Source organism: Poecilia reticulata, chromosome 10 (assembly GCF_904066995.2).
Source record: "Poecilia reticulata chromosome 10, P_reticulata-male-v2, whole genome shotgun sequence".
In the NCBI taxonomy this organism is placed as follows: Eukaryota; Metazoa; Chordata; class Actinopteri; order Cyprinodontiformes; family Poeciliidae; genus Poecilia; species Poecilia reticulata.
The window spans coordinates 16503520-16524858 of NC_088839.1; the positions used below are offsets into that span (position 1 = coordinate 16503520).

General features: G+C 38.6%; 1 protein-coding gene across 1 annotated transcript in view; it reads right to left on the bottom strand.

Annotated features, from left to right (window-relative positions):
* The window catches only part of spock1 (SPARC (osteonectin), cwcv and kazal like domains proteoglycan 1), a 117004-nt gene extending 98736 nt beyond the window's left edge, over nucleotides 1–18268 (bottom strand). The window contains exons 1-2 of the mRNA XM_081611400.1: nucleotides 18134–18268; nucleotides 17451–17588 (exon numbers count right to left, since the gene is read on the bottom strand). Coding sequence (XP_081467526.1) covers nucleotides 17451–17585 — 135 coding nt within the window. The 5' untranslated portion in view covers nucleotides 17586–17588; nucleotides 18134–18268. The remainder of the gene's footprint in view (nucleotides 1–17450; nucleotides 17589–18133) is intronic.
* Nucleotides 18269–21339: the final 3071 nt, after the last annotated feature.

Below are 21339 nucleotides of genomic sequence, written 5' to 3' on the forward strand. Positions count from 1 at the left end.
TTCCTGCCTCAACATAAAACAATTTAAGTAAAATTGTTATTCCTTTCTCATCAACCTGCATCAGATAAAAAAAAAAAGATGAGTAAATTGCCTTCACTGTTAAAACAAGAACATATCTGCCACATTGGTTCTCACCTTAAGGTTCAGTTTCTTCCCCTTGGTGTAGTGGAGAGAAATTCATATTTTGATGTGGTATTTTCTCAGAGTTCATCAGAAAAACACTTGTGGAGAGAGAGTTAGAGAACTTGGTATAAAACCGAAGTATTTAGAATATTTCAAACTAAATGTATATACTGTATTACAAGTAGACAGCAAAAATATTTTTGCTCTTGTTAATACTGTATATTTTATTATTTTTGAACATGTCATATGATAATACAGAAATAAAGAGCAAATGCTAATGCCTGGTTATGCAAATGATTGTCATTCTATGTAAACAATGTGGTGGAATCAATATTTTATTGTTCTATGTTGATCAAGCTATATTATTGCAAAACTCCAAGAAATGATGGCACATGAATGTTGGCTGAAACAAGTTAGGGTGTTTTAGGGATGCATAGCTGAGTTTAAATCATTTCTGCATGTTCTCTCCGTGCACTGGATTCTCTCTGGGTACACCGATTTCATTCCACAGCCCATAAATGCTCAAGTAAGCCACCCTAAACCTCCTTTAGGCATGAGTATATACATGTGTATGGTCAGCCTTGTGTAGACATCCCCTGTGACACTGCAAGGGCAAAACAGGTCCAGGAAATTCATGGGTGAATGAGTTGTTTTAAATCAGGGATCTTCACATCCAGCCTTTAAGAGCTGGAGTCCTACTGAAGGACACAACAGCAGAGTGAAAAGAGGGACGGATTGGTGGCTCCAACCAGCAATCCACCTCTAACCTGTAATTCACCTCCTCATATACTGCTGCCCTAAAACCCTTGTGAAAACTTTTTCCAGATTTTTCAAACTGCACCAAAAGGCAGACACTATATTCCTGACTACCAGGAAAAAAAATATTGTCCAATCACCGTTGTTTTTAAATCCCACAGTCTTTGTAAGGTGATAAAAGGTTTTATGCACTTACTTTGTCTCTTCCCAAAAAGTTTGTTATTACTGATAAATGCCATTTTAATGAATTAGAAAAAGGTACGTACAAAAGTCCCACCTCTTCACATGTGGTATCATTGAAAAGCCCTAAATGTCCTCTCCAGATACCAAAAGGAATTAATTCAGTAGAATGCAGGGGGTGGGAGATATTCAAGTTTAGAAATGTCCTCTACAGACGACAAAAATGAACTACTGGTAGTCAGGAGGTTAAACAAGCAAGTGATCCACATTACCCATTTTCAAATCAGCCTACTTATCACTTCAAGGCTTCAGAAACTGTGTGTTTGATGTTCTAAAAATCAGGAATAGAAAATAATTCATAACTGCTAGAATGGGACATTTATTGTAAGCGTAAGCAATGCATTTAGCTTTTTTTTTTTCCTCCAGGTGTTGATAAAAGCCTCATCACCGAAATAAAAGGTATGTGTTGAGATAGCTGTTTTATACGTTGTGTAAAAAATAACTAAAAAAAAAAAAAAAACAGGTTGTTTTTTTCTGCAGACTACAAAGTGCTCCAGTTAAGAATATGAAAAAAGCACTAAAAGCTACAAGCTGCACTTCTACCACATTACAGTGTCACACAGTCCCTCCCATCCATGGCTCTTCCCCTCACGCTGTCTCTCACTTTCCCCCCCAAGCATTGCATGAGGTGTAACAGCAGAGACCTTGTGAATTATTGAAGCAGACAAGACAATTGTCAAAATCGCATACGCACACTCTCACACTCACACACACAAACAGTAACCTTATCCGTGCCCTCAAGGGAGGAAAAATGAGATAATGACCAATTCAATCTGACATGGTTTTAGGGGCCATAAACATGATAGCTATAGGAGAGAACAAGAGTACAGTAGAGGAGTGATGGAGACACTGAGGAGGTGTGAAAAAAAACAGAAACAGACAGTCTGATTTATCCTACATTGTGACACTTGGGTTGGAAAGGCAATTTTAAAATGTGATTGGTGCAGGACTGCCCACTTTGCCAACGTGACCTCTCCCATTTCATAATAAAAGAGTTTGCCTCCAAAAACATGCAGCCAAACAATGTATTCTCTGACTGACTGCCTTCATTTTAGCAAACTAACTAACTAACTAATGGCCATGATTACAGGAAACACTTTGAGCTAGACAATCAGTCTCAGTGTGGCGCTTGTATATAAATCATAAGATACTGTACAGCTCATTATGCAGTACTAGGAAGAGAAAAATGTCGGTCCAGAGGGTGGTGACAACATACTGGAGGACACGGAAGGAATTAGAAATAAGAAACCCACTTTCTACATATACAAAGTCTTGATGTCTTATTCTGCAATAGCAAGATCTAGTTCTCAAGCAGTCCTGCATTACGTCAACTAACTATTACAAGCTCAAATGTGTTGTTCAAAGCATTCATGGTGGGCTTCCTTGTTCACGGTGCTCGTATAACAGAAATAGTTTGCAAACAGAAGAAAATTTACTTGGTCCCAATAAACGAATAGTTGGACAGAGCTCTGTGACCTTATGACTTAATGTCCTGCACTGCAAAGTGTTGGGTTGACAGTCAAACAGCATTTATAGCAATGTGGGACAGAGCAAAATACAGAAACCGTGCTCATTTTTTGACTGTGCAAATTAGGGTTGAAACATTTCCTCAAATTATTCCAGTACCTCGATTATTAAAATTCCTCAAGGAAAATTTATCCGCCTCGAAGCTTTGTTAAATTATGTTTCATTATGTAGCGCACCATGTTCCGGCCGGGCGATTATTTGAGGTGGGCAGCGTTCAACAATAGTTTAACAATAGGGATTGTTGAACTTTGCTGTGCGATTGTTGGACTATGGCAGCTTTTCTGGCATTGGAATCGGGTTTTCACAGATCTGGAGCGAACGGTAGGAATGGCGGAGAGAGCGAGAGATCCGATTCCTCGGAAAATCGTAAAAATATTTTGCAGAGTACTCGATTACTAAATTATTCTTTTACAACAGCCCTAGTGCAAATTGAAGTTAGTTAAGGATAAACTCTGGCTGCAGGTACATTCCCCACCCTCCCATCCACTCAGCCGGGGCTTAAAGATCAAGGAGAGAAACCCTGACATCCGTTTCCCTGGTGATCTCCTCCATCTTATTTTGGAGGATTCAAAGGTGTTCCCAGGTCAGGAGTCCATCCTGTGGGATCCGGGTCTGTCCTTGGGTCGCCTCTCAGTCGGACATGCCCAGAAAACCTACGAAGGAATGCATTCTAATCAAATGCAGCCAACCTCAACCGACTACAGTTAGACCAGAGGAGCAACAACTCATCGCTGAGCTTCCGTCAGATGAAAGAGCCGTATTCCCAATCTCTCAGGCAGAGCCTCGCCACCTTATGGAGGAAGCTAATTTCAGCTGAAATTACATACACAGATATTAATAAGTCATTTATCCTCAAGCCTATGCCTCTGCCCAGACAAGAATTTTTTTTCTAAAACTTAAAAGTTTTATACCGTTTTTGCCCTTCATCCACACAGAAACTGTGTTTTTTAGAGGAACCAAAACCTAGTGAAGTTAGAAATTAGAATGCGTGTCCCGATTGGGCTCAATTTACAGATTTGAAGAATCATGTGAAAAAGAAATTTAAGCAGATTAACATGTTTTTAAGCCCATTTTTTATTTATTCATCCAATGTAATATTCTAAGTGGAAAATAACAATTAAAAAAAAGACTTCAATCTGTCTGTAATTAATCTATATAACATGTTTTCATTTATAAATGTATTTATTAAATAGATGGACTTTTCAATGGTAATATGTTTGTAAATTACAATATAATGTACAAGACACAGTTTGGTAAGTAAATGAGATGGGAAGTTGAATTTCTGAATGAACAGAATATGAAGTGCTTTTATTTCATTTAGCTGAAAAGATCTTTGTTTGCAATGACGCAAGTTTAACAGCAACACAGCAAAAGGTCCCTGCATGGTTGAGCCGAACTGCCAAAATAAATTCTCATTGTCACCTAATTTTCTTCTCAGCCTCATGTCGTCCTTTCCTTCTTGTCACAACAGCCCTGGGAAACGTTTCGCCCCCTCTCTCCATGCAAACTTTCTTGTGTGATTGGTCTGAATGTCATGGGTGTGTTTATTTATGTGCTGCTCAACTTCCATGAGTTGGTGTTCTGACCAACTGTGCAAGGTAGGACAGATCGTCAGGCAGCACAGATAGTCAGAACACCGGTTTTTCAGTCAGGGCAGATTTGACATATTAAACCCTCTCTGCTCAGTTCTGGTGGTTTCACAAACATCTTGCGTTTTTTGTTTTGTTTTAACGTGAAAAATTATTTTCTCCTAAAAATTTGTGAACTCGTAATGTTCATTCTTCTCTGCTGCGTTTTCTATGCTGTTGTAAATCACACATGGGAAAACATCATGACGACCAAAGTGCGACTTGTGAACCGTGAAAGGTCTGTACGAAAACGAACTCTCCGAAACCACGTGACTGTGTTCGACTTTGGTTCACCTCTGCTGGGTCTTTTAGATGTTTAAGACAGGTTATTCTTATTTTGTTCTGGAATGACTCAAAGTCATTTAATGAAGCATTCTGTGTGAGAAGTTTCCATATGGCCATTATTATGAAGATGAAGCTAAAATAAATAGTTTCTTAAATACAAATTTCAGCCTTTTAGAGGAGAATAAGTAGGTGCAAACAGTCTTCCATCAGAACTGTTTACATAAGAAAAGCGATATTAATGACCCTAAAGTTCAACACTTTAAATCTAAGTCAAGTCATATGTGTTTCCATATTATTAGTCGGGACAAAAGTCTTTGATTTTGCGACTTCTTGCAGGCTCAAGATTTGAAACTCGAGTCTAAAACCATTTCTGAAATCTTGCTCTTTCAAGTATTACCTGGTGGACAGCCTCATAACGTGTGACGGTTCAACTCTTTCACCATGACAGACCAGAGAGGAACCAACTTTACTCCTTCCTCAGATTATGCTAATCTGACTCCCCATGAGTTGCTGAGCAACCTTTTACACTAAGAACACTTGTAAAATAAAATGAATATTTTTTAGTTTTCTCCATGTGACAATTTGTGTTCCTTGTTTAGCTGTCTTGTCAGTCGTTTTATTCAAATGATTATAAGTAAAGTTGATGTTAAAATTCTGGACACAATGAGCCCCTGTGAGCAATTTAAACCGTAATGGACTCTTGCTGAGAAAAGCCTTCCCACCGCATCACACCAACACTACTAAGAACTATTACTACTGAGAACTGATGATTTTAAGATATGACTTTTCAAAAACAAGTGGATGAATTTGTGGCGAAGAAGAAGATGTCTGTAATTTAGCTGCACAATCTCCATGTGGTGAGCAAAGGGGAGAATTGATGGTACTTCAGAACCGTCATTAAATAACAAAAACTCTCGAAGGATCGAAAACCATCGAGATGGTTTTGTACTACTCCGGTTCAAACAACAACTGGAGTAGAACAAGCTGTGATACACATCAAACAGATATTAAGCAGTCAATGAATCAAAGCAAAAAGACGTTATGCTCTGAACAAAGCAATGCTGACACCCTGAAAACAATGCCCTTGATAGGAAACAGACAGACAAATACGAATGTTATGGCTCATCTCTACTCATGGATTCAGCCAATAAAACACATTAGAGGAAGACGAATAACACCCTGATACAGTACACGGAGACGTAGAGGCTGCCAAACCAAGACGGAAAAAAACTACACAGTCTAATCAAATGCTTGATCCAGCACACAGCAGGGGTGGCAGCTTCATCAATATCAATGACAAAAAAAGCACTCGCCAAAATCCACAAATGAAAAAAAATATATATTAGGACATAAATCATAACATAAGACTACACCATTGTTAGCCTTACGGGAAAAACAAAATGACAGAGGAAAACTATGGACGGTTTATACCTGGAATCATGCATAATTTTCTTCATTTGCAGAATACGAAGAGGTGTAAATCAGCTCATTACTTTGATTCATGAACACACACACGCACACACACACATACACACCTTCCCCCATAAAAACCAGCATGCCACTAAGTGTGAAGAATGAAAATGCAGCAATTTTATAGTCCCACTGCAGTAACAAGGAGACGTCTCCCTGTCATTACTATACTATAGATTTTAACCAGAAATGACATGCAGTCAAAAATATGAAGTATGGTGCAAAGAAAAATAAAAATACGATTTTGAAATGAATCACTCTTCAGAGCTGAAAATGCAGGCTGAATAACAAACAGGTTCAACAAAACTGTATTAACAAATATGATTTTCACGCCTTCAATTTATTTTGTTATTTTACTTCCCTCTTTAATTATTATACCTAAGCTGCTCTTAAATGCCCAGTTTACTGCATAATTGGCCTGCAGAGACTGTATTATTCTTTCATGCTTCTTTACTCATATTTTATATCTAGTCATCACTGTAGCCTGTGAAAGATCCTTTATTACTAAAATTACTTAAGTCAATCAGCCATCTAAAAATGCTGTACAAGTATTTTTTTTGTCACGGCGATATGAGCTTCTACATTTCTTTGCCTAATTTTTGAAAAAATTCCCACTTCAGTATAAATAACATCGCTCATGCCCATCACCTTATAATAATGCAAGTTTCAACATACATCGGTGTAAGCAAAATAAGCATCAGTGTACATCAGGGTTCATTCTTCTAAGGATTACAAAATCTTTTGAAGCTTTATCTAAGAGCTACATTCGACAAACACATAAATCAGCACAGTAAGATCCTGGTTTAAACCGTTACAATAAAAAAAGGATCATATTAATTATCAGTGTTGATCATTTTCATCTGGCAAATTCAAACAGCTTAAAGAAGTGACTACACGGAGGATGAAGGGTATAGTATGAACCCTGATTCATTATGAATATTAGCTCTGCGTCTGCAGAGCAGAAACAGCAGCAATGTGTTTTTATTTGTCTCCCTCTTTATCACTTGGAGCAAGATCTCCAAACACAGAACCCACGGTGGCTTCACGGTCTTGCTAAGCAACATATCCGACAGCATCTCTTCAAAAGACTTTGTAGCTTAGCAGGAGAGCTTCGTATCAGCAACCCAGAAGGCTGACAGAAAGGTGATTCTTACAGAGCAAGAATAAAACTTGGAGAAGCTGTCATGACAAAGTCAAGAGAGAAAACACACACCAACGTGTTGTACTGATGACGGATTGCGCAATTCTCACATCCCTTCGGCCTTGTGACTGTACATCTGCTCTGCTCATAGTGTTGATGGGCTTCAGATTAAAGTTCGTCTTCATCTTCCCCTCGCACAGTTCCTGTTTTGCCAGCAGTGACCCTGCTTTTTCCCTTCCTCTCTGTTGTAAACTCCCAACTCGCATGCGCACACACTCACAAATACTCTACCAGACAACCTATTTGTCTCAGTTATGAAGGGGCAGCGACCTTCATCTTCCCCGTGTCCAAATTGTCCTCTGCTACCTTTTTGTAACTGGTTTCTCAAATACTAACAAATTATATTGAAACTCCAGTCTGGGTTACCTCTCCCGGTACATTCAGTGATCAATCTCTCCAAGACTTTTGGGAGTAAATGAAAGCCTGGGTGTGTTTATGCATCAATACGCAAAGAAACAAGTCAGCAAGTGAAGATACTTTAAAGTGCAACCACCACTGTAACGATGGATTTTTTTTTTTCAGTAGGATTTTTTGAAAAAATAAACAAAAGAAAAATTTAGATCTTGGAGCAAAATATTTCATCTTGAATTAGAACAATGGGAGAAAAAGGGGAGATGGCACAATGTTTTAAAAAGAGTGGCGAGCCAAACAGGCATAAATGATGCATGTTTGGTGGGGAGATTCACTGAAAGGAGGCTTTATACGGGTGTCTAAAAGTTGTGGGGGGGGGCTGGATCCAGATGGGGAGGCGGGAAGGGGGTTCTCTGAGCCACACCCTGCCCTTCCCCCCTCCCCACTGAATAACAATGACTGAACAACAAAGCCAATCTCTGCACATAGCACACCAGGGCAAAGACAAAGATACACTGAGGACAGCAATTTATTTTGGATGCACAGGGGGGGAGGCGCGCTTCCAGGTGTGAATGTGTGCACAGCGAGGCCGAAGAGCGCTAAAAGAGAACATGCATGCTCAGCAAAACCTTTTTCCTCCATGAATGAAATGAAAAGGCGGGGGCACGAATGCACAAAATAAGCAACCGGAGCAAGTTGGAAGTAAAAATAAAATGTCAGGTGCTTCCACCGCAGAACCACACCTGCTAACACGAATCCTCCTAAGTGATCAGTGAGCCAATGCTGGTGTTTTGACTGGCAGCTCTGAAGAGGCTGTCATCTCAAAGTGCTGCTGATAAACGATGACAACATTTAATTCCCACTGAGAGTGTGAGTCGAGACAGGCTGCTCTAATACTCAACACTCGCGGTATTATTTGAGCAATTTTTTTTCTACACGTCACCAGGTTCATCAACTAATGAATTGACAATCTGGTGCTTTGCAGGCATCCCGTGTCCTGTGCAAGTATGATTTAGTGCCTTTCTGTAGCCTCGGCGGCACGCAGCGGGGCAAACGGGATTTCAGTCTGAAAACAGCGAAAGTAAGAGAGGGAGGGAAATGACAGGCAAATCCTTTTAAGACAAAAACAAACAGTGGATTTAGAAGTGTTAAAACCAATTTTCCGCATCTTGACAAAAACAGCGAAGCTGCCAAAACGGTGACGATGGCAGTTTGTTTTGGTAAAAGGAGATCAGTGTTTGGACAAATCTTACAAGAAAAATTAACATTCTTTGTTACTTCTGTTAAATATAAATCAAGTAATGGTGCTGTGTCCAACCACTGAGCAATATTTTTGTTGGAAAGACTACACTGCGTCCCGTGGCAAACAGTGTAAAAATGCTGTTAAAATATCCACATAAGATGCATACAGGGGCCTAACCGTGGTTTAAAAGGTGCGAGTAGGGATTTCTCTGTCCAGGTACAAGCATTACATTCCCACACCAATCAATATTTCTTTTTAAATGATTGGTGTCAAAGTTACTGACTAAGGTGAACTGTTGCTGGTGGATTACTGTCTTTGAAAGAGCTATATGGCTGCAACTTCTGCTGTAATTATTTTTTTCTTATCTGTTTTTTGTGCTTTCCCCCTCAGTGTTTGCTGCATACAACAACTTTCACAGTGAAACTGTGCTAGTTGCTGCAGCCCCCCCATGTATCTGTGCTGGCTGTGCCAGCATATTCACAGACGGCTCTCAGTACAGGAGACAGAGCTATGTAGAGAGTTTCTGTAACGCTATTTATCAATGTGTTGCAATGTTTAAAATGGAAACAGTAAATTTGTGAAGAAGCACAATGTTTTCTGTGAGTTTTGTCTGCAGACAGTTAATTTTGAAGATGATACATTATTTTACAAGTCAAATTATTAACCAATGTCAAAGCAAAAAGTAAATGCCTAAACAACAGAAAGTTGTGCATGTCTCAGGTGATGCATTGTCAAAATGTAATAGTGGCTTTCTTGACCTAGTGAACTTGTGTACGAGCAGCATTCCGAGGCTAAATTTGGACAATATCTCTCTTATAGAGAAATACAGAAACAGTTGCATTCATATGTACACTGAAATATGACTTAAGTGCAGTACAATCACAAATAGGCCTAAACTAATGTAGTACTGGTTAAATGTTGAGTATTATTCTCCACTACTATTTTTGAACTAAAAGACATGAACTGGTCGACATAAAATAGTCATAAGAAGTTGTTCATGGATCTAAAGTGTGTGGAGAGCACTCCTAGGCAAAATGTGTAACTCTTAATCCATTTTATTCAAACTACAAAGTTAAATTTGTAACCAGCAATGGAGGGAAATTATTTTAATGGGGGTACTTCAAAACATTTTTTATTTAAAGTGCAAACCTCAGAACTTTAATAATTTATCCTTCATTGTCTTAACTTGCCTCTTAAAAAAAGCAAATAGTTAAATCAGTGTAGAAGGCAGGTAAAATGTCTAATCTAAACTCTTATCAGGAAAGTGTTTATTCTGATACACTACTGACAAATAGTTTATTTCACAAAGCCAAAGCTACTGAAATGATATTTGTGACAGAGAAAAGCAGCATGTCTGTGTTCAGTGAGATGGTACTGTGTATGTTACTGCCTCTACTTTATGTAAATCAGCCCAGTTATTCTTATTCTCTGTGGCCTGAACTCTGTCACAAAATTTTGATTGGCTGCTTGAGTTTTCTTTTGTTTATTTTTGCCATTTCTTCCCCGCTGCTCCAGCTGTACTGTGCATATTCAGATATTTTCTCTCCTGACCAGAACACTTTGATGCAGCCGAACAGCACAGAGAAGCTGCAGGCTCACAACAAAGTTGACCCTGTCTGAAACAGAAGCTCAGATGAAGTCGGCGCCGCATACAAATGTGACTGGATTCTCCGCAGCTATTCTGCATTAACATAAAAGCGCCTGGAAAATTAAAATGGGAACTGTAGCCCAAGCAAAATGACATATTGTTTTCATAAACAAGAACGGGAGATTAGGCAAATGTGGGACAAAGGTGCACAATCAAATCTGCAGGGTAAGAAACAGGTTCTACTTTGTAAATAGAAGAAAAGATTAGGGGTGTTTGTAGTTTACTGAAACACACAGTTGTTTTAGCTTTAACTTACGGCTAAACAACCGTTATATTTTTTGCTAGCTCAGCAAAAAGCTAAAAATAAAGAAAAAGAACTGTAGCAAGTCTACTCTGTGAATCAGAAATATGCTGCTTTAAAAGATATAGAGTAAATATAAAGTTGCCAATAATAACAATAAAACCAGTTATTATAAAGTTGCCAATAATAATAAAACCAGTTATTAATCCTTACAAAAAAATAATTTTAGAAAAGGCATTTCAGAATGTTACAGTTTGATGAGACAAGTCTTCTGATTGTTCTATTTGTGAAGAAAATGCATGGAAAGCAGACCTTTAGGAAAATTTGTCCCTGGAGAACAGCATATAAACCAGATTAGTCAAAAACAGGTAATACAAGCCCTAAGCTACTACAATGGCAGATGAGAGTAGACGTTACCTCAGAAAAGTGAAGCAAATTCAATCAAGACATTCAAGAAGCCTGCAACAGATGTGGGGGGTTTACGAGGCCACTCCGTTTCATTATTTTTGGTAATATAGAATATCTGTACACGAGGTTCTTCAAATTAGACTGGAACTTGATCGCAGGGTCTTCTTGCTAGGTCTTTATTCTAAGTGAAGCCAAATTAAAAGAGCAAATAGGGCAATTGCACTTACCTGAGAATTTATGGATAAACCCTGTATCACGGAAGGGTTTGAGGGACTAACTTCTTGCTTAACCATGAAAAAAAAAATCTCTGCTATTCTTAAAATCAGACATGATCTTTTCCACAACGTATGGGGTTGTTTCATTATCTACATGAAGGACAATGATTATTCAGTGAGTGATGCTACTGAAGAGCTGTTGGTGTACCCAGCTTGTTTCTTTTCTCACTGACTTTGTGACCTGATTAGTTGTATGCTCTTATCTTTGTTTTTCTATGTTAACCAAACGTGTATTGCATGACTCCTGTTCCACTATTGTAGGTACCTGCACATTTGGACTATTTTTGTTGTGACGTTCTCTCTTCTTCCCCCATTTATGAAAAACTCGGACATATTTCTGAAAAAAAAAAAAAGAAATAGAAAAACCGGTGTGCTGATGAGACAATTTAAAAACATCTACTAAAAAGCTTTCCTGAACTAAAATTAGACAAGATAAAAATAGTTTATTCAGAGTGCATCCCAACCCTCCTCCTGCACTTCATGGTCCAGTGATTAGTACTCGACAAAAGGATTAATCAAACCCTACTTTTCTTAACTGAACTCTGACTCCAAGTCTTGGATAGGCTCCTCTGCCTGAGCATGGACACTCATGCATAATGCAAGAAGTAGCAAATGGCTCATCAGTGGGGATGCCGAGTGAAACATGGCAGGCAGGGGAGAGCAGCAAAGAGGAGGAGTCACAGAAGGAGGTGCAAGGGGAAAAAAGGGAGAGAGACAAAGAGGGCATGGCTGAGGGAGCACAGGGTCACAGCAAAAAAAAAAAAAACCAGGAGCATAATGGTAGAATACGTACAAAAACACTGAGTTTATGACTCAAAGAAAGAAAAAAAAATCAATAAATAAGAAGTGTAATGAAGAAAATGACTTGCAGGAAAAATGAAATCGAAATAAGAACTGTGATTTACATGTTAGAGATAATAAAAGATACTGGTGAAAATAGTGGTGAACTTTTCTGTGAAGCTTGTTATACCTTTAGTATCCCACGTAGCATAAAAGTAATTCTCCCTAGTGCACCAACCAAGCCAGAAACTTACTGTAATATGCAAGTTGTTCAACTCTTATTCAGCAGATCACAATCCTCTTTTTAATACCGAGAAGACAACACAAAAAAAGTAAAACACCTTAAACATGCACCACAGAAATCTGTTTTGTTGACGTTGGAAAGACGGTGACAGTACCAAATTATTATTTATGTCTTCCCTTCCTAGTCACATTATTTTTATAAATGCCCTAAGAAGTCAAGAAAACAATTTTTTTACTTACACATCTTCTCAAGATGTGTGTGCAATCCCTTCGACAATGCTCTGTAGGAACTACATAAAATAAGAAAAGAAAGCCAAATTATCAGTAGTGATTATTTATATTGCAGTTGTCAGCTAAAGCTACACAATCATGACAGATCTCATCACACATCTGTCACATGGTGTAATGGAAGATTATCAGTTGTGATTGATGAATAACAAAATCACAAATTTCTCATGAGTGCTAATTTTCATTTGGGGCATGTGGGAATACAAAGTGAGCTTCTGAGTACATCATGTCACAATCACTCTTCTTCAGCATTTGTTTGTTACTTGGTTAGCAAATTTTCCAGCTTGCAAGCTGAGGTCAACTTTGATTGGTAGTGCCTTATTCCCTAATTTCCATCTATAATTCAGTATATAGATGGAAATATATATATATATATATATATATATATATATATATATATATATATATATATATATATATATAGTCAAACTTAATCTAGTTTTGACTACTAGATTAAGTAGTCAAAACTACTTAATCTATGCAGAAGACAATATGATTACATCCTACCTTTGCGTAAAGCTGAATGGGTTTCATATGCACACATGTTCATACATTCATCATGGGCATGAGTCAAATTCATTTTAGGCTCTTTAGTACCTGTTTTGACCAGCTGTTTTCCATCAGAAATTATATAAATACAATTTTGATCATTTTTTAAATATCAGAACAAAAATTACAAGTTATAGAGATGAACTGGACATTGCTGGATTACCAAGGGTTTAAGTTTACAGTAAAAGATATTTTGAGTCACTAAATTAAAAAGGGTGTTGACCAAGGGGAGAAGTGTCTGTTACGGTCAGATCAAACAAACGCTAAGCTATTTGGTCACATTTATGAAGAACTGTGTTTGGAGGCATCACGGTAAGGCTTCTTTAGCTTTCTTGTTCAACAAATGGCTCTGTAATAAAATCACTCAGATATGGCACTCTACTTATACTGTGAATACATGTTCATAAACATCTAATGAAGTCTATAATATCCCTCTCGCTTGGACGTTTTCAAAAGTGAAGCTAGTCTGGGCTGGAATTCACGAGGTTCATATAAAAGATATACCACAGAGGGAAAGGATAAAACAATACAGTGACCGTTTGCTTCTTATTAGTTTTGGTTTCAAGCATCACTGCTACTGAAGGAACTAATCTTGGCTGAAGTTAAGCAAACTGTTCTGTCTCTGTGCACTTCAGCACCAGTTCCACTGGGTTTTTGCATTAAATCACCCAACCAGCTGGTCACACAGACCGTCCACGTCCTTCAGCCACAATGCCAGCAAACCCTGACTTGATTCAGTCAGGATAACACTGTGACTACCTCTCTTGGCAGTTGAGAGGCAGAACAGCAGCGGGGTGACTTCAGACCCAAATGTCATGCCAATCCTTTCAGGAAGAACAAAATGGCAAAAAGGAGTCCAAGTCCCAGGTGTTTTATATTAGAAAGGATTTCATACTGGGCTGCACAGTGGTGCAAGTGGTAGCACTGTGCATGTGCGAGTATGGTTGTTTGTCTTGTAAGTCTCTGTGTTGCCCTGCAATATGTTGCCAACCTGTGTAGAGTGTATCCTCCTTCGCACATGTGGACACTGGAGATGGGCACTAGTTCCCTCGTGACCCCCAGGGTCACGAGGGAACTATATATATATATATATATATATATATATATATATATATATATATATATATATATTAATTTGGTGGTGGCAATGTCATCATGTTGTGGGGTTTTACTGCCAGAGGTGGTGGCGCATTGCACAGAAATGATGTGAAAGTAAAGAAGGCCTACTTCAAATTTTTTAATTACATCATCAGCTACAGGGTGAAACAGACATTAAAAAATATATATATCTTGAAAATCTGAGCCAGGGTATATTTATGTACAGTTTATTCAATTAAATCTAACAGTTCAGTTTCATCTTGCAGAGCTGCTACTGACTTGTAGAGATGCATGTAGACGTATTTAGTTTGTTTGTTGTTAAATTTACAGCAATCCCCCCACCGCATAACTGATTTCTAAACAGAGCCACGGTTTAATGCTGTTGTACTTTGAGGCATATTTGTGCAAATTTAATTTGGGTGACAAAGAAGAGAGAAATGAACAGCTAAGTATGGAGGTAGAAAGGAGACACAGCAGAGCGAGCCACAGCCACTGTTGCAGGAGACAAATTGCAAACAGCAGGTTCCTTCGTGCGATAGGTCAGACAACACACACTCGGACACAAACACACGTAATCACCGCAGCAGCTCCTGCATCTGTACGGCAGCAGTGCTTGAAATATTCAACATAAATGTCACCCCTATCTATTGCCATTCCTTTCCCCTCCTATTCCTGCTGACTCTCCTCCACCGTCTCCCATCCCCCACTGACAGTTTGCCATTAACAAGTTTCATTTGCACAGGAGACCAGAGAGCAGCATTAAGAGAGAGCAGTGGAGAAGCACACACACCAGGTAGTCGAGCTCTGGCTGAGAGCAGGCTGTCATGAACATCTTTCACATCACAGTTCCTGTGCTGGACCAAGATGGCCACCTCTAATAAGGCCAAAGTTGCCCCTCAGTCTGCCGAAATGTCTGGGGAACATGTTTGCAGGGAGACAAGGACATCATAGAGTTGAGAGCGTGGAATCACTTCTGTAGCTGTCAGCAGTGAAATAACTTGAGACTGGGCAGGTTTAGCACTGAAGATACTCTCTGAAAAAGGTTCAGAAGAGATTTGGAGGTAAATTTTTCTTACTCCGGCTAGTCAGAGGAGAATCTTGTCCCAATTCTTCAAAAGACACCATGACACAAATAAAAGCTCTGAGTGCTAGGATTTGTTCTCCGTTTATAAAATATTTAAGGCAGTCTAAAAGGAACCCAAGACACGGTGGTCCTCAAGGATTTGGTCGAGTTGGAGATCATGCACTAGCCAGGGAAAAACAATGTCACATCAAGATAATTTAACAGAAACATTATTCCTTGGAATATTTCAAATCCAATCCTACTTCAAAAACATGGTAGCCAAGTCTGGTTTCTGTTTATAAAATGTTTTCTGTCTAAGGAAACCCAATGGATTGCAGCAGTCCTTCTTCCTGAATGAGCATGTGGTGACAGTGGAATAAAACTTAGGATGGTATGGGGTGGTTGTGTTATGCTTAACTTGCACATTTACAGGATTCAGATCATTTGTTCACTGAGAAAAAGTCTATTTCTACGTAATTTAAAGCACTTCATCTGATAGAAATCTGATCTGTGCAGTGCATCTCTGTGCTTATACAGCGCACAAATCCAATGATGCAACATCTAGAAAAACCACATTCTGCACTATTAATTCTAGCAGACTAAACAAATGATTGCAAGAAGGAAAATACATCTATTGATCAGAGCTCTCTCAAACAAGACAAAATGTTGCCTTTTTTTATTTTAAAAAGGGGGAAATATGTGCTGATTCCAATTTGTCCTTGTGTTTCCTGAAAAAGAATACAGCTTTTTAAATTCAACTTCTACTTTGTTGAATGTTTAAAAAAGTAAAGTCACCCCAAGTTTACCTTCTATCAATAAAAAAAAAAACTTGACTTAACAGATCTAGAATGTATTGTACTGGAGTGATAAACATATCACAGGTTTGACAGGACAACTATTAATTACTGACTCTTAATCTTGCCTGGCAGAAACACATTACTAAATGAACACCATGGCAGTTTTTCAGACCATATAGGGAACAGAACAACCATGTTCAAAACGGTGCTCTGCTCAAATGAGACCATACAAACTTTTTGGCACACATGGAAAATATATGTAGAGAAAAAAACAAAACTGCTCATCAAACTAACCACACCATCTCCATGGTGACACAAAGTTGGCTGCATCAGGATGGGGCTAAATATTGGGCAATTATGGACAAAAGCATTTAGAGCAAGAGAGAAATTGCTCTAAAAGCTAAACCATGACACTAAACATATAACCCAGAGCTACATTTGGTTTAGATTCAAATATATCCATGTATTCAGATGGAACACTCAAAGTCTAGACATGAATTTATTGTACATTTGTGGCAAGAAAATTAATCTTCACAGGTGCTCTCCATCCCATATGACAGAGGTTGAGTTGTACTGCAAAGAATAACCAAAAATGTCGTTTTCTGAAAGAGCAAATGTACTAGAGTTTCAAAGTATGCACAACTTTCTAATGGCCTAAAACCCCAGAACAAAACGCAAAAGTTTGTCTTTAACCACAATATTTTTTTTAAGGTGAAAAAAGGAAACATTTAAAAGGGGATCAATACGTTTGCAAGGCACTGCAGGTGGGTTTTCTACTTATTGTAAAATCCTTCCGTGTTTGTAAGTTAATGTTTTGTATGAGCCAAAGAAAGAATAAACAGATAGCGTGTCAGAATGCCAATACTGATGATGCAAATCAGGCAGCGGGGAAACAACTCAGTCATTCAGAGCGGAAGATAATCATTCTGCCATGGCCAGCAGAGTAATGCCGTTTGTCCAAAAGTCTGACTGGCTTTCAAGCAGGGTTCCAACCTGCTGAGTTTCTACAAGGTGGATTACGCCTGTTGGCAAGAGCTCAAGTACTCACTGGGTGTATCAAGGGCGACGTGTGCACGCACACACCCACACACACACACACAGGCACATAGATCCACGCATTAAAGATTAACCCACACGCGCACATTTACGCACAACGGGTCTAACTATATGCTCTTTTTGGAGGGGCAAGTTCGTTTTGTTGTTTTTTTTTTTTTTTTTTTTTGCAGCGCAACTCACATCTCTGAATCTGTTCCAGGATCGATCCTTGTTGTACTGAGCCACGGTGCCCGGCCATTTCTCGTGACTGATGGCGTAGACCGCCGTTTCTGTGCTCAGCAAGAGAGCCAAGGCAGGTAGCAGAAAGAAGAGCATCTTCTGTAAAGCAGAGAGAGAGAAAGGAGGCTGACAGGGGGGAAAAGCTGATGCGGAGGTGGCTGCAAAGTGTAGGCTATCGAGAGAAAAGTCTGATAAAGCACTTTAGAAGATAAAGAAATGTTACCGGGAAGCTCGTGAATACACATGCAATAATTAAAAAAAACTTCGCAGGGGAAAAAAAACAACAACCACTGTTTATATTTGGGAGTAGTGTCATAATTGCTTAAACTGCTTATCCTTTGTCTAATCGGATTATAAACACAGAGTTGTCACCGCGACAGATGGGGCAAACAATTACCCCCCAACACCCGCCCCCCATTCCCCCAGCGTCCACCACCCCTTTCTTTATTAAGCAATTAACGGCGTTAACACAATTACCACCCCCTCCCAGCTTTGTCCTGGCTTTTCTTTTTTCTTTTTCTTTTTTTGCTTTCTCCATTAATCACAAACTGTTACATTTCATTTCAAGGTTTTTTTTTTTATTTTATTTTATTTTATTTTTTTTATCAATTCTATCAGGTTCCAACAGCAAATTCTTTGCCTACCCGAGATAGTTATTCGGTGTCCGATCTGGAATGAAAATAAGTCCAAGACGGCAGCGGGAACTCCTCCTGTAGCACCCGGCTGCTGGTGGGACTGACGGAGCTAGAAAAAAAACAGAGCGAAGCGGGGAGGACAACTGTGAGGACCGGGAGCTTTCTCCTCCTCCTCGGTCATCAGACACCGCCCCCTTCTCTCTCTCTCTCTCTCTCTCTCTCTCTCTCTCTCTCTTTCTTTCGCTCTCTCTCTCCTCAGCCCTCACCGTGTCATTGATTTTCCGTCGGGGGATCTTTTTTACGCTCACACCAAAGCGAAGGCTGAATTTTGGAGTCATGTCAAAGCACTGTGTTCTGCGTGTGCAAAACACCAACTCCGGTTTAGTTACGCGCGTCTGCTGTACTAAGTTTCATGCCATAACGCACATGAAACAAAATAAGAGCTGTGCTTGTACTGGTGCTCATGTGGAGAATGGATTTATCCGATAAGAGCAGGTTTTAGAGACGGGGCGAAGAACGCTGTTAAAAAGCTCATATTTTTAATTAAAGTAGGCCTCCAGTGATATATAGGCCAAATTACTGGGGCTCCATTGTGAAAAGCAAAATCTTTCATATTTAATCAGTGCTCATCATCCACTTTCGTTTTCTTTCATTTTTGCACATTTCTAGTGAAGTTTGCTGTAATACTTGTGTCAGTGTTTGGGGCAAATAAGAATAATGGAAACCACTCCTCTCTACTATATCTGTTCTGTTCTGTTGACTTGTTTTGGGGTTAGGGGAGCAGTAACTCAGTGCAGTTCTATTTCCCCAAGTCTCACATGAAAGGTTTTTCTGTTTTAGCAGTTTTGGCTCCTGTCACTATTTTCTTTGCTGATGCACACATGCTTGAGAAGTGGCCAGCTGCTATGAATGAATGTGATTGATATCAGATGCCAGAAGAAAACAATTTTTGGCTTTTGGTTTTCAATTTTTTTAAATGTAATTTCCAATTAAAAATACATTTTCAGTTATGTTTGGTTTTTCTTTTCCTCTTTTTACCATTTTGATAGATTACATTTTTAATGTTAGTGCTCTGTCCAACTATATTTTTTATCTTATATTATCTCGTCTTAAGTTGTGTTTTTCTATCCATCTGCTTCCATCATATTGTACCAGTCATGTTTCTGTCACCAATCACACCAAATCTGAACATAAACAGCCATTGTTCATGTCTGGATTTGCCACATCTGGCTTCTTCTGGGGCAGAATTATGATGCACATCTCACCTCAATCACCTAAAAGTTAAATGAAATTCAACAGAACTGCTCAGACTGCAGATTCTTTGAAAACGACCAGATGTGTGTCTGATTCAGTACCACATATGGACATGGCAAAATTCAGGTTTTCTTGGAAGGGGGGCAAAAATGTCTGAACTGGGACATTCAGACAGCCATCAAAAGTTGAATATCTGTCACATGTGGTCAAAAATAAAACCGAAAGTGTCCTGTTAGGAAATCACTTAAATTAATACTATTGGATATGATTAACCCTAGGAAGTAGGATTTACCCTAATGTGTATCTTTTTTTTCTTTTTAATCAAATAAAACATGTTGATTTTTCCAATTTTCCAATTTGCTTTGGGGTTCAAAATGGTGAAAGTAAATGTTAAAGAACACTCTATGACCTTTTTACTTTGCTTAAGTGAAGTATATTTACTAACTTTTTTCGGCTGTATGACATACAACAGCCCTAACTGCATTATATCCATAAAGAACAAGATAAGCAATGAGTCTCTTCTAGATGTACATTCTTCAGTTTGTTCTCTTATACTGTGAAGTACAGGAAAGGACTGGAAAGATTGCGTGGAAGACTTAATGGAAAAAGTAGTTAAGAAGCTCAATGTGGACAAATTGGAGTTCTGAAAGAGTTATACATTAGCTAGACACGTCTTGCAATAAATGATATTCAAAAATGTACAAGCTATCTAGATGCAAGTTTTAAAAGTTTTTTCAATTGTCGGCTAAATTTAATCTAGAACATCTTACACTGAGCAAGTCTCAAACATGTGCAAAATACCAAAGGTTGTATGTTTATTCAACCACAAATACAAAACTTGCAAAAGCAGCAAATAATTTGGTGTTAAAAATATAAGCTCTCTATTTGCAAAGACACACTAGCTCAAAATGATCTGTCATGTACTTTAGCCTATTGATAGTGAACCATATGTGCATTCAAGCATCCAAAGAAGGCTTTTATGTATCTTCTATTTTTAACTCTGGGAGCTGATGCAATTGTTAGTGTTTTTCTAACATTTTTAGTCAAATTTTACCACTCTTTTATTCCAGTTAAGGACCACTTCACTCAGGCATTTTTTCCTCATCTTTTTTCTTTTTTTTTCCTATGGGAATAAAACAGAAGAGCAGCTTTAGGGATAACCAATTTTAAATAAGAAGATAAAAACTTACGGAACAAGTGAAGGGGAGAAACTGCATCCTAGCAGTAAGTTTACCGCTTTAGATCCTTCACTCTGAAAGTGCAGATGGCAAAAGAAAAACGACAGAGGGCAAACAAAATGATGAAACAAGACTCAAGTCGAGTGCGTGGATGTGTGCAGGTGTGTCGTAGACAAGAAATCAGGAAGATGATTCTTGAACGTGCGCACCGGTGTGTGATGGACAGTGTCTTAATGAGTTTTATGTGTGTGACTTTCATATAAGTGGCTCCATCCACCTGTCTGAGAATGAAGTTTATAGATGACGTATGTCTGGTTTCCCCTGTCCAGAAGCTCAGAGAGTTCCAGCAAAACATAACATCTCTGTCACACAAAAATTTACATTTATAGTGCTCTTCGGGGCATTCATAAATCCAATTACCGATGACGTTACACACAAGATGAAAAGAGAAAACTCAAAGAGCATGGAACACACCAGCAAATAGGATAACATGTAGAGAGATCTTTTTTAAAAATTTTTTTTTTAAAGCTGTAGTTCAGAACATGGTATTGATATACTCCATCTAAAAACAGCTTTCATTCATTATCTAAATAGTAGTGAGACTATGTTTAGCATGTAAACACATTAAAATCCCATAGAAGAAGATAGAGTCTTTCGACTAGATCCCTTCGGTTGGATTGTATTTAATTATTATTATTATTATCATTTTTTTTGGCTGCTACTATACGTAATCTTCAAAGCAACGAGTTGGATGGATTTTGTTGTTGCTCAGTTTTCTATCTA